This window comes from Chiloscyllium plagiosum, chromosome 22, assembly GCF_004010195.1.
Source record: "Chiloscyllium plagiosum isolate BGI_BamShark_2017 chromosome 22, ASM401019v2, whole genome shotgun sequence".
Lineage (NCBI taxonomy): Eukaryota > Metazoa > Chordata > Chondrichthyes > Orectolobiformes > Hemiscylliidae > Chiloscyllium > Chiloscyllium plagiosum.
The window spans coordinates 36573108-36587733 of NC_057731.1; the positions used below are offsets into that span (position 1 = coordinate 36573108).

The 14626-nt window shown below is 43.6% G+C and overlaps 1 protein-coding gene across 6 annotated transcripts in view; it reads right to left on the reverse strand.

Moving 5' to 3' along the window:
* The window catches only part of LOC122561213 (actin-binding LIM protein 1-like), a 377099-nt gene that overhangs the window by 108851 nt on the left and 253622 nt on the right, over positions 1–14626 (reverse strand). For all 6 annotated transcript variants that reach the window (XM_043712803.1, XM_043712802.1, XM_043712800.1 and 3 more), the window contains 2 exons: positions 4639–4822; positions 266–375 (listed from right to left, as the gene is read on the reverse strand). In XM_043712803.1, coding sequence (XP_043568738.1) covers positions 266–375; positions 4639–4822 — 294 coding nt within the window. The remainder of the gene's footprint in view (positions 1–265; positions 376–4638; positions 4823–14626) is intronic.

Consider the following 14626-nt stretch of genomic DNA (forward strand, 5'->3'; position numbering starts at 1 on the left):
GGTGAATTTAAATTTAGATAATAGATCCAGAATGCAAAGCTCGCTTTGATAACTGTGACCATGCAACTTCTGCCTTGTCATAAAAGAAATCTGACACACCACACATGTTTTGACTCATGTATCTGGAACCAGTATGAAAGATGAACTTGTTCAGTTCATAGAGTGAAAGCTATCAGCCTTAATAGAGCTTTTCAGGACAACTTGTGACTTGGAGATCCCATTGCTAAGTTAAATTTTGCCACATCTCTCCCTTCTGTATACTCACTGCTGCTACTGACAATTTCTTTGGGACTCGATGACTTTGGTTGGGCACAGTGCTCACACAGACAATCCTTTCCATTGAAAGTCACACGGTCCCCTGCTGGGAACGGGCGTCTGGAAAACAGGAAGAAAAAGCATTGTTATCAAATACTGAATAACAGCAAATAGCTAAATGAAAATATCAAAATATGCTGCTCAAATTGTTAAAAACTGTATGAACAATCTGCGCTTATCTCACACTATTCATATTCTCAGGACATCTCAAACTGTATTACAGCCAACAAATTACACTCAATCAAAATGTAGGGAAATGCTTTTGCCGATCTGTGCACAGCAAGTTTCCTCCCAGCACCCGGCATGACCAAAGCACTGATGATGTTAGTTGAGAGGTAAAACATTGGCCAAGACACCAGGGACAACACTCTTCTTTTTTCCAAATAGTAGTGAGACCAGATTGCACCTTGGTCCAATCCAAACTGCTAACTACCTAGCCTCCCTACAACTGTGCTCTCTGAATGGATCTTAAACCTGCAACTCTTTTGCCCAGAGAAATGAATATTTCCAACTGAGCCAGAACTGACATGATAACAAGACAAATGTATCACTCCTGATAGTGACAGGGACAAAGCAGATATTGGCTTTCACACATTTCAGTATAGAAAGACAACTTCCTGTTACTATAAAGTCAACTGAGGACTTGTTTTCCAAATATGAGAGAAATATGCTGTAGAGAGAATAAAGGACCAGCAGAATCTCCCTATCACCATTTAAGGTCCACAAGTTGACTAATCAATCTGCAGTTGGACAATGAGACTATCCAACAAATAAAATTATTAGATTCTTTTGCAGGGATAACAGTCAGATTATTAAATGCACAATGTAGTTATATGGATTTGATTTTGTTCTTTCCCATTGTTCAGATATAAACTTAGAGTGGAGTGGTGAGGGTGCAGGTGGGCTGCGAGTGGGGAGGTCTGGCCTACTCAGGCTTTGGGTGGGAATTGGGAAGGCACTTCCATCATTGATTGATTGATTGATTTATTGTCACATGTACTGAGGTACAGTGAGAAGCTTTGTTTACAAGCAGTATAGGCAGATCATAGTAAGTAAGGACATGCATATCATAGGGTGAAGAAAATCTTGGACAGAGGCATTTGGTTAGGTTGCATAGGGTGTGTGCTTGGCAAGATCAACATTAGCAAGATCAGCAGGATTTGAAGTTACCGAGTCCATTCATCAGACTAATAAAGGCAAGAAAGAAGCTGTTGTTGAACCTGCTGGTGCATGCATTCAAGCTTCTGTACCTTCTGCCTGACCAGCGGTTGTAGGAAAGCATTACTGAGATGCAATGGGTCTTTGATGATGTTGGCAGCCTTTCTGTGCCAACGAGCTATGTAAATAGAGTCCATGGCTGGAAAGTTGGCTTCCGTGAAAGTCTGGGCTGTGCACACAATGTTCTGTAGTATCTTATGGCCCTGGGCAGTGCAGTTAGCATACCAGGCCACAACACGTCTGGACTGTATGCTCTCAATGGTCCATCTGTAGAAGTTAGTGAGGGTCCTTATCAGCATGTCAAATTTCCTGAGCTGCCTGAAGAAGAAAAGGTGCTGTTGTGCCTTCTTGACTGTCACACGTACATGCGAAGTCCAGGACAGGCTGTCGGTTATGTCACTCTGAGGAACTTGACAGTCCTCTGAACCCCAGCTCCATTGATGTAGATGGGGGCGTGTTCTCATCCTTTCTTTCTAAAGTCAATGATCAGTCCTTTCATTTTGCTGATGTTGAGAGAGAGGTTGTCCTCATTGTACCAAGTCACCAAGCCCTCTATCTCCTTTTTGTATTCTGATTTGTCGTTATTTGATATACATTCTACCACAGTGATGTCGTCAACAAACTTGTAGATGTCACTGATTCAGAATTTGGTAACAGTTGTGGGTGTACAGGAAGTACAGTCAGGGGCTGAGAATGCATCCTTGGGGGTCTTCAGTGTTGAGTGTTATTGTAGAGGAGGTGCAGTTGTATATCTTCACTGACTGCAGTCAGTGTGTCAGGAAGCTGAGGATCCAGTTGCAGAGGGCAGAGCAGAGACCTAGGTCTCAGAGTTTTGAGATCAGTCTGCAGGGGATACTGGTGTTGAAGGCAAGCTGTAGTCTATGAGCAGGAGTCTGACATAGATCTGACATACGTATCATCAGTCTACCCACCAAATCTCCCATTCTCCCATTAGCCTTTACAACATTGCACCCCCACCCTAGGTCTCCTCTCCTGTACTCACCAAGATATCCCTTGATGCACCTTTATCATGGCTCCCTCGATTTAGAATCTGCTGACAGCTGTAGTCCCAGCCGTGGCTACTGATTCCCAGTGACACTGTGGAGGTTACAGAATGTCTGGGCAGTCAGACTGACCAACAGCTCCCTCAGGCAGGATGTCTTCTTGAGTGAGGGACGGAAATCCTGTCTTTAGACAATAATGGGCACAGAGCATTTACTGGCCATGGCACTGCAAATATCAATGGGACATTCCCTCTTGCCATTTCTGGTGATGGGACAAGAAACCCTACTATCCAAAAAATCTTGCCAATGCAGTTAACTACTGCAAATTCCATTGCGATTGAGAAAGAAAATCAATGTATTTTGATATATATTTGGTATCTGACAATATCATTGTATGGAGCTTTAAGATCCACATCCAAACACCTCATCTACTGTGTCTGTTGCTCAATGTGGTCTCCTCTACATTGGGAAGACAGGATGCCAACTCGCGGAACGTTTCAGAGAACATCTCTGAGACACACGCATCAAACAACCCCACTGCCCCGTGGTCGACCACTTCAACTCCTCCTCCCATTCCGCCTTCTCCCCACATGCAAGTCCTGGGCCTCCTCTACCACCAATCCAACCCACCTGATGCCTGGAGGAAGAACGCCTCATCATCTGCCTTGGGATCCTCCAACCACACAACATCAACGCTGATTTCACTAGTTTCTTCATCTCCCCAGTTTCTTCATCTCCTCTCGCCCCACCTTATCCCAGATCCAATCCTCCAACTTGGCACCATCCTCTTGAACTGTCCAAATTGTCCACCTTCTTTCCCACCTATCTGCTTCACCCTCCTCTCTGACCTATCACCATCACCCCCCACCTGTATCCACCTATCACCTTCCCAACTACCTTCCCCCCAGGCCCAACCTTACCTCCAACCTCCTATTTCTCTTTCGGCTCCCTTCCCCCCGTAACATTCCTGGATGAAGAGCTTATGCCCAAAACATCGATTTCCCTGCTCCTCAGATACGACATGACCTGCTTTGCTTTTCCAGCACTACATTTTTCAACCCTGGAACTTTTATATAAACCAATAACTTTTAAGCTGATGTTACACGTAAACCGATTCCATAGTTTCAGGTTTGAAAATTTGGTTAAATGGAACACATACTGGTGTAAATCATATTAATGGGATGTACAAATCATGGTGCACACAGCTGATATACTAGAAGTAGAGCAGTTATAGATTGCATACGTACACCTCAGTAGAAGGGCACAACTTCAGACATATTCCTTGTGCAACAGCTGTTCACAGGTAAATTACATAGTCTTTATTGACGGGATAAATCCAAACAATTTTAACTTTTGCTGAATTTCTACAAGGGCCACTGAAAAGGAGCAGTTGGTAAATGGGTTAAGGGGAATAGGAGGAGGAGAGTGAAATCTAAGACAGCAGATGGTCATCTGTGGGGATTACAAGAACAGTCCCTGGTGCTCCGTTAAGAAAAAGGTTTTGGAGCGCCTCACAGTTTAGAGTGAAGAGGACAACATTTGCTTGGATGACAGAACAGGCTTGATGGGTTGAATGGTAGACAACAGGAGGCTGGAAGAACACAGCTAGCCAGGCAGCATCAGGAGGTGGAGAAGTCAATGTCTCACGTGTAACCCTTCTTCAGGCTCTTGGCCCTATTTCTTATTATCTTATGATCTGCTGGTAGCAAATTTTGAAAAACTATGCCCTTCTGTTGGACAAAATGACAGAAGATTGGCAATTTATTATTATGACCAAGGGTGAGGAGAATGGTTCGGCAAAATTTCTCTCACAGCGCTTTGTTGGAATGTGGAATACCTTGCTACTGGGAGCAGTTGAGACAAAGACCATAAGGAATATTTGGATAATTATTTGAAGCAGAGAAAAGCATGGCAATAGGAAGACAACAGGACAGCTCAATTAGTGACAGATTACTGTATGTCAGAATAGACACGTTGGTTGTGTTTCAATGTTGTTAACTGTTATTGCACCATTGATATAACGTGAAGAATATTTCTGAATGGTAAGTTCTTATGATGTTTGCAGTTTTGCATTTTCCTCAGGTATTAAATGTAGTCTTACTTGCATATGGAGCAAACAAAGCATTTGGGATGATAGGTCTTTCCCAATGCTGTGACTACTTCTCCCTCCACAAACTCTCTGCAGCCCTGGCAACGAGTTCCATACAGTCGCTGGTAGTCCAAGGTGCAAAGGTAATCACTGTTCTTCATGAAAAATCCACCTTTGGCCAAGTCACAGCCACAAACTGGAAATAAATTGCAAATAAAATGGATGTTAGATGAATGTTCTTTAAACTCTTCAAAACAAAGAAATTCATATATGGGCTCCAGAACACTTATAGGTCAGCATCTACGTTTGGCTCCAGTCCAGAGGAAGAAAACGAAGGATTGCCTCATTGCTAACTGAGAAATATCCGTTCATCACAGAACAACCCAAAATTTAATCAGTGCTCATTCATTCTTGTTTCTGAAAGTCTGAAGTTTACAAAATAACCTTACAGGCATAACCATGTGGAACAGACTCTCAGACAGACATTCATCAAAAGTAATGCTCAGACTATCATTTTTAAAAAAAATTGTTGTTTGATCATTTGCCAAACCTTCATTGAAGCAAATTATGAACAAGGATGTTGCATCCAGTTATTACTTTTGTTCCCAACAGAAGTTTTACATTCTGTCTTCACAAACTCCTGTTTAAAATACCTTTATGGAGGGCTTCACTAAACTGTCTCTCCATGATTACAATAAATATCCAAAATATATATTAACTAGTTAGTTTACAACCCAGACAGACTTACTTTTAATGTCTAACTCACCTGGCATGGCCATCTCATTCACTGAAGGTCAACTGGGAAAACTCCATCCAGCAACCTTTCAGTTTAAAGATATAGGACTGAAGCTTCTGTTTTCACTTGATGAGATTGCAGGAGGGAAGGTCACTTATTTGGGGAGGGTGCTGGCCTACCTGAATCCCACTCTCTTTCTGCCTTCATTCTCACCACGATTATATCCGCCTCTCTGCTTTCCTCAGCCCTAAAGAATCTGACACCAAGTATTGGGGAAAGAATCAAATGTACAACTTCAGGCTTTGGAGACAGACTGAGCTATATTCTCAGTGACTTCCAGTTGTAACTGGAGAACAGCAGCCACAAGGTCTGGAGGTTTAAAGATTTGCTGGATCCCTAAACAAAAATGAAATCATCACTTTAGGACTGCTGACTGACACTGTAAGCAGTTAATCAATTTTGCCAGAGCAAATTTCACCATCTTATTTTCCTTGCCCAGTGGAATCTTCAACTATTCAAAGCATCAATTTGACATTCACAATACATGCTGGTAAAAAAGTTGAGTGGACCTTTAGTCGGGCAATTTAGTTCCTCTAACAGCAATTGCTTCTACACACAACTCCAAAACCTCTGCCTCAACTTACACAGTCTGATACCCAAACCCCCTCCTCCCTGACACTATTTGCTTCAGCTGGGAAACACTCTAAAGTACTGATCTCCTCCCCACATTCCTACAGGGCAAAATGATGAATAATGTGTACCAAAGGCAGGCTACCGATAGTGTAATCCTCTTGCCATGAAAGATGTCAAGTTTGGACACGTTGCCAGCACCAGGTTCATGATAAAATACCCACATTGGTGTGCTGGAGTTTGGTGAAGTACCACATAGAAACAACTTTCCACCATCCTCTCTGACTCCTTAATGCCAAATAGTAAGTCTGTCTCATGAGGATGTTTGGCCTCAGTTAACTGCCTGCTACTTCTCAACTGGGCACTCTTAGGTCATTAACGACAGTAACTGTATCTCAACAATTGGAGTTATAATTTTTCCATGGCCTGTCTTTCCACTCTAATGAACAGCTTATTTTATATTTGAGTTTGCAGTCCTGAGAATAGTTACCAAGCATAGGGTTAAACAGATTTTCCACTTTACACGTGCTTCCAGGATTTTCTGCCTCCATATAGATTTACGGTAATTGCATTCCATTTCCTTCTTAAACAAAGAGTTGAACAGCTGGATGCAATATTATCAAAACAATTGAAGTGAACACCTCCAGGGTCCTTTACACTTCACAAAACAAGTCACATTCTTAAACCACTCAACATTAATCTCTAGTTAAGATGAAATACTCAACCTGACTCTCCAATTTCTTGTTTTACAGGCCCACAAACACAGAGAGCAATTGATGTTTCTCACATTTCCATAGAATATTTTAAAGTATGATTAGATTAGATTAGTTTCAGTGTGGAAACAGGCCCTTCGGCTCAACAAGTCCACACCGACACTCCGAAAAGCAAGACCCATTCCCCTACATTTACTCCTTCACCTAACACTACGGGCAATTTTGCATGGCCAATTCACCTAACCGGCACATTTTTGGACTGTGAGAGGAAACCAGAGCACCCAGAGGAACCCACGCAGACACAGAGAGAATGTGCAAACTCCACACAGACAGTCGCCCGAGGCAGAAATTGAACCCGGGTCTCTGGCACTGTGAGGTAGCAGTGCTAACCACTGTGCCACCATGCCGCCCAAAAAATCTGGAATTAAGAGTATAGTGATTAGATTAGATTCCCTACAGTGTGGAAACATGACCCTCCAAAGAGTAACCCACCCAGACCGATTTCCCAACATTTACCCCTGACTAATGCACCTCACACTATGGCCAATTTAGTATGGCCAATTCACCTAACCTGCACATCTTTGGACTGTGGGAGGAAACCAGAGCACCCAGAGGAAACCCACGCAGACACAGGGAGAATGTGCAAGCTCCACACAGACAATGGTGACAATGTGGGTTAATCATTTTAGATTTGACCAATAGATGACATATTCTCTCTTCAGCCTTGTCTATCTACAAATATAGATCGTAGTCTGATATGTGTTAGCATATGCAGCAGTGTGCTGTGCTGCCTATTCACATTTCAAATGGATCAATGTTAAATAGTCTAAAGAGGAAGTATTGTGGTTATGCAGACTCAAACCCATCCCACAATGCCTTGAAGAATGACCATTGCAAAACTCTCTACCAACTGGGGACAAAATCTTCACAGGAAATCCACTGATACAGTATCCTGTCTTCCAATTGCATGACAGGAATCATCCTGTAAAATGTGACTTGTAATGATGATGTTCCACTAATCTTGTCTTCCATCAAACACTAATCAGCTGTGCATGTTAAGACTGAGAAATAAAGCCACGCAGAACTCACTCTTGAGAATCAAAACAGTTGCAAGATAATGTCAAAAACTTCATTCCATTTGTGCAAATTCAAATACAAATATTGCATTTCTCCCATTCATAATTTGTGCAAATCATCCAGTCACAGTGCAAATAATGACTCTTCTGTGGATATTTAGGTCATGTGTATAGGGCTACAAAACCGTTCAACAAATGAATGCAAATGTTGAATTCAAAATATTATAATGCTTTTAAGAACAGCACACTGATTTGTTTGGGACAGCTTTTAGTCTCTTCCTGATCCTGATTTGCATTTGAAGCTAAGTGATACCAAACTTCTAAATAATGTGTTTCCCCCATCTTTCCACCAAAAGCCAATCAGCTGCCAATTTTGAACTAGTTTTGAAATTGATTTATGTTCAATCTAAAAAGGAAGGGAACCTCATGAATCAATACAAACAGGTTACTAGAATATAATTAGCAAGCTCCGACTCTAAACAGAAATCAGTCAAACCAGTGCTTGTCACAGCATCCCTGGATCCTGTTCAGTAAAAATTGGGAAGCCTGCACAGTCTCGACAATATTTTTGCACTAACCAGTTAGGAGCATTCCGCCAATTCCCATTGACTCCGATTTTGCTCAGGCACCTTTAGGCCATGCTTGGTCAAATGCTGCCTTGATATTAAGGTCTGCCACACTCACCTCAACCCTGGAATTCAACCCTTTTGCCCATATTTTAACTAAGACTCTCATGGAGTTAGAATGTTAGAATCCAAACTCAGCGTCACTGAGCAGGCTATACCTAAGTGTTGCTTAATGTTACTATTGTTAACACTTCCCATAATTTTGGAAATGTTGGGATACTTCAAGACCATACACTCACATCTCAATATTGCAAGTTCGCAGAATGCTAACCAGTTTTTCCAAATCTCATGACCACTCAAAACATTGGTCCTTGATAATACATAAATATCCTTGGTCTTTTAAAGCTATGAACGCACTGTGAACTACACCTTGGGTTATCATTTGGGATATTATAGAGTCTAACAGTGAATGCTCAAATTACCCAAAGAACACGACTCAGATAACAGGGGCTTGACTTCATGGGTGGGCCTTTCACCCCATAGGTGTACAACATCCTGCCTCTGAGATAGCCAGTAAGACCAGGTTAGAATAGCCTGATGAGCCTTGGGGAGAGCTATTAATATGAGCCCTGGCTTTTGACTAATAACAGCATGCAAATTGAAAGCTGTTGGGTTGAACCTTTGGCCCAGATCTCAGTCACTACTGGTCAAATCACAGCAACAATGTAATGAAGCCCCTAAATAGCCATTAGTTGGCATTAAAAGGCCAGTGGGTGGACAGATCTCCAAATACCTTCCAAGCCACTGGTAAAATTGAGACAGGGCAGGGGATGGTGAGGAGATGATGGACATGGCACCCATGACAGTTCAGGTCCCACTGCCTGCAAACCTGTCATCAGATGGTGGTAGTGAGGGGGCATAAAATCCAGCTCTAACGTTTACAATTACAATCATTATAAAGAGCAGGAAAGCCACACTGGTTACTTTGACCTGCAGTGTAAAAAGCACAAGCAATTTGTGATCTTAAACTGACCTCAACTGTTATCAGAAGGAGTTACATGGAGCTATATAGTTTCCTGGATTGCGCTAGGAAATGTTTACATTGCATTTTCAAAGGGAAATGCCAGGGTAGGAGCTAAGTGGAATGACACTGCTACATAGAAAGGTTATCTGAGAGCAAAACTGAGAGACCTGAGCATCATAATTCACAACCATTTAATTGACTATTCTGAAATACTGTATCACATCAGAAATGTAAAACATCCTTTCTATAGCACAATAAAAAAGTCTAACAAGCCTTGATGCAATCAATCACTTGTAAGCTATTTTCTAGAATTATCAGACTTAAAATAGCAGATCAGAATAACATTAAGGTGAAAACAGATTATCAAGGTTTTTAAATGTCATCATTGCGAATATCGTGCTGGCCTTAGACAGACCAGGTTACTTTTTCAATCAGAGGTTTCCCTTCATTTTAATTTCTGCTATTGAAAACCTGGAACAATAAAAATTACCAAGAGACAATTAGGATCTCTTGCATACGCTTTCTCAATGCCTAGCTACACTGACTGTACAGTGAGCAGCAAAGAGTGTTTAAATGGTCAAGTCATCTTTTCCAAATCAGGTCATGATTTTGGAACAATTTAAGTAAAATTTCTGAGCCAGCAGCCATTAAAAAACACAACAGAAATGTTGAAATATTTCTTCACTGTTACTTGCTAGCCCATGTAGAGTTTTTTTTGTGATTTGATATATGAAGCCATTCAAAGTAACAGAACTTTAATGCCAAACAGTTTGTCAATAAGTAACATCCTTCCCATGTTGTGTCAAATATTTGAACTTAAGCACCATGGGACTGAATATTATTGGAAATGGGAAAATTCATTGGGTTTCATGGAGGGATTCTTGTTACAAGGCCCAGATCATCCGAAAATCAACTCAGTAACTACAGTTCTAAGGAATGGTCACTGGACCCAAAATGTTAACTCAGATTTCTCTTCACAGAAACTTCCAGACCTGCTGAGCTTTTCCAACAACATCGGCTTTTGTTAGTAACTGGAGACCATTACTCTATGATGCTCCCCTTGTCTGATGCCAGCTGGATTTCTCCCACTCCATAGGTGGAAGCACTTACATTTCTGTGATAGCCCAGGATCTCTTATGCCAGTGCCATATTTCAAAGACTGTTGTGTGCACGGTCAAGTGCTGGCAGAGCGGAGGTGAACTACAAGGTGGGAGACATTCACCACAGTCATGATAGGTATGGGAAAATTGGTGCCTGACTTCGTGGACAACTACCAAGAGGTCCTGGTGGATGGGATGGTGCACGGGAAGAACATCCTTGTTTCCCCTGCACCTCTCCCAATCCCCAAGACAGGCAGAGGTAGCCAAGATAGCAGACCCTGTCAGCCTGGTCCGAGGTTGCTACCCAAGTCAGCGGGGTGAACGCAGTCCACTGAAACAACCAGCATGGCAGTGCTGGAAGAGGGTCAATGACCTTCTACATCCTGCCCGGGTAAGGGCCACCATTGTCTTTCTGCCATCTCACACTGATCTGTCACTGGACCCACCACCACCAATGCTCATGCTCTACCACTCTCACTACTTCCAGAATCATACTCCCTCACTCATCACCCCCTCCAAAACTGCCATTAACTCTGCAGAGCTTTTGATTACTGCCTGTTCACTCATCCAGCACCCCAGCCCCTTTCCCATATCTGCACCAGCACTAACAGCTTTGCCAGGAACTTTGATCTCACTCAACACCTTCCCTTGTCACATTCCAGGAGAAAAGGGAGCTGAAAGAGCAGTGACAGGTGGTGACGAGCCGATTATTTGTCTTCCAATCTCACTATGAAGGGATTCTTGGCCCTCACTGGTGAGGACAGAGACCACTCATGGAGGTGCTGAAACTTCCTTATTGCTTTGTCAGTAGTGCTCCTTTCCCACACTCCCACCCATTAACATGCCATAGCCTGTGTCACATGATCATAACAATTTCTCTTTTGTCTCTGTAGGTACCAGCAGAATGTCTCCAAGAGGGTGGTGCCATAAGACATTCCCTCCTTCAGCTCTGAAGAAGACAGCATGAATATCCCTGAGAAGGCACCAACAAGGCTGCCTCCTGCACCCTTCACCAGGTCAGCTACTGACTCCTCAATGGATTGATTTTCCAGATTAGAGTCAGAAACGCATGGCGGTGAGCACGTCACTGCCACATCTCCACAACTCATTAAGGAGGGAATGCCACAGATCGCTGGTATTTCGGGAGGCAGATGGGGGTTATTGAGAGCAGTTACACTCAGTCCCTGGAGGCAGTTGGAGAGGCCATGAGTTCACCAGGGAGCAGCAGACCCTGTTGGGATACATCAGTATACAGTGTAAATTACTTACTTTTACCTTGGGTGTTGTTCAGTTCCTGGAGGCAGTTGGAGAGGTCATGAGGTTACATATTTGGGTGATTGTTTTACCTGGAACACCACTCAGGTAGTGTCTCCCACCCATCCTCCACCTCTAACCAAAACAAAAGTTCTGTGCGTCAGTTGGTAAGGTGACAAGTGTTTTCTTTTGTGTTTCATTTTTTCAGCAGTCTGTTTGGGAACTTAGAATAGTCGGAACGGAGGTTACAGCAGTTGAATGTTCCTCTTGCAGTATGTGGGAAGTAAGGGTCACCTCTAGTGACCCTGCTGATTTCATTTGTGGGAAGTGACCCAACTCCAGCTCCTCAAGAACCGTGTTAGGGAGCTGGAGCTGGATGAACTTCGGATCATTCGGGAGGCGGAAGGGGTTATTGAGAAGAATTACAGGGAGGTAGCTACACTACAGCCATGTGAAGAAGGTAGATGGGTTACCGTCAGGAGTAGGAAAGGGAACCGGCAGGCAGTGCAGGGGTCTCCTGTAGTGGTTCCCCTCAACAACAAGAATACTGTTTTGGATATCGTTGGGGGGAACAACTTACCAGGGGTAAGCAATGGGGGACAGGTCTCCGGCGCAGAGTCAGTCCTTGTTGCTCAGAGGGGAAGGGGGAAAGAGGAGAAGAGCTTTAGTCATTGGGGATTCCATAGTTAGGGGACAGATAGGTGGTTTTGTGGGAACGAGAGAGACTCATGGTTGGTGTGCTGCCTCCCAGGTGCCAGGGTTCGTGATGTCTCTGATCAAGTTTTTGGGATCCTTGAGGGGGAAGAGGAGCAGCCCCAAATCATGGTCCACATTGACACCAATGATATAGGTAGGAAGAAAGTTGGGGATCTAAGGCAGAAATTCAGGGAGCTAGGGTGGAAGCTTAGAGCTAGAACAAACAGAGTTTGTTACCTGTGCCACGTGCTAGTGAAACGAGGAACAGGGAGAGAATGGAGCTGAGGGGTTTGGATTCTTGAATAATTGGAGCACTTTCTGGGGAAGGTGGGACCTCTACAAACAGGATGGTCTTCACTGAACCAGAGGGGTACCAATATTCTGGGGGGAAAATTTGCTAATGCTCTTTGGGGGGGCGGGGGGGTTTAAAATAATGCAGCAAGTGGATGGGAACCTGAATTGTAGTTCCAGTGTACAGGAGGTTGAGGGTAGTGAGGTCAGGGATAGGTTTACAAGGTTGCAAGAGGGCACCGGCAACCAGGATGTTGGCTTGAAATGTATGTATTTCAATGCCAGGAGCAGCCGGAATAAGGTGGGTTGGTACCTGGGATTTTGATGTTGTGGCCATTTCAGAGACATAGCTAGAGGAGGGACAGCAATGGCTGTTGCAGATTCCGGAATTTCGATGCTTCAGCAAGAACAGAGAAGATGGTAAAGGGGATGGGGTGGGGTGGGGAAGGGGTGTGGCACTGTTAGTCAAGGTTAGTATTACAGCAGCTGAGAGAACGTTTGAGGACTCAGCCACTGAAGTAGTTTGGGCTGAGGTTAGAAACAGGAAAAGAGAGATCACTCTGTTGGGACTTTCCTATTGACCTCCGAATTGTTCTAGCGATGTAGAGGAAAGGATAATAAAGATGATTCTCAATAGGAGCGAGAGCAACAGTGTAGTGATTATAGGGGACTTTAACTTCCCCAATTTTTGGAGGGGTATGGGCCAGGTGCTGGCTGGGACAAGTAGGGATATCTGGTCAGCATGGACGAGTTGGACTGAAGGATCTGTTTCCATGCTGTACATCTCCATGATTCTATGACTCTAATATTGACTGGGAACACTACAGTTCAAGTAGTTTAGATGGGTCAGTTTTTGTTCAATGTGTGGAGTGTTTCTGACACATTATGTAGACAGGCCAACAAGGGGCAATGCCATATTGGACTTGGTACTAGGGAATGAATCTGGTCAGGTGTTAGATTTGGAGGTAGGCGAGCACTTTGGCGATAGTGACCACAATTCGGTTATGTTTACAATAGCAATGGGCAGGGACAGGTATATGCCGCAGGGAAAGAGATATAACTCAGGGAAAGAGGTGTAACTCAGGGAAAGGCAATTAGGATGCAATTAGACAAGGTTTAAAATGCATAGGATGGGGAAGGAAACTGCAGGGGATGGACACAACTGAAATGTGGAGCTTATTCAAGGAAAACCTACTGCGGGTCCTTGATAAGTATATACCTAACTGGCAAGGAGGTAGTTGTCGAGAGACGGAGCCATGGTTTACCAAAGAAGTTGAAGCTCTTGTCAAGAGAAAGAAGAAGGCGTATGTGAGGATGAGGTGTGAAGGCTCAGTTAGGGGCTTCAGAGTTATAAGTTAGCCAGAAAAGATCTAAAGAGAGGGCCAAGAAGGGCCAGGAGGGGACATGAGAAGTTGTTGAAGGATAGGATCAAGGAAAACCCAAAGCCCTTCTATTGGTATACCAGGAATAAAAGAATGACTAGAGTAAGATTAGGGCCAATCAAAGACAGTAATGGAAAGTTGTGCGTGGAATCTGAGGATCTAATGAATTAAACTGCATTTATTTCAATGCAAGAGGCCCAACAGGAAAGGCAGATGAACTCAGGGCATGATTAGGAACATGGGACTGGGATATCATAGCAATTACGGAAACATGGCTCAGGGATGGGCAGGACTGGCAGCTTAATGTTCCAGGATACAAATGCTACAGGAAGGATAGAAAGGGAGGCAAAAGAGGAGGGGAAGTAGCTTTTTTGGTATGGAAAAGCGCAGCAGGTCAGGCAGCATCCAAAAACAGGAGAATCGACGTTTCGGGCAGAAGCCCTTCTTCAGGAAGCTTTCGGGCTTATGCCCGAAACATCGATTCTCCTGTTCCTTGGATGCTGCCTGACCTGCTGCGCTTTTCCAGCAACAC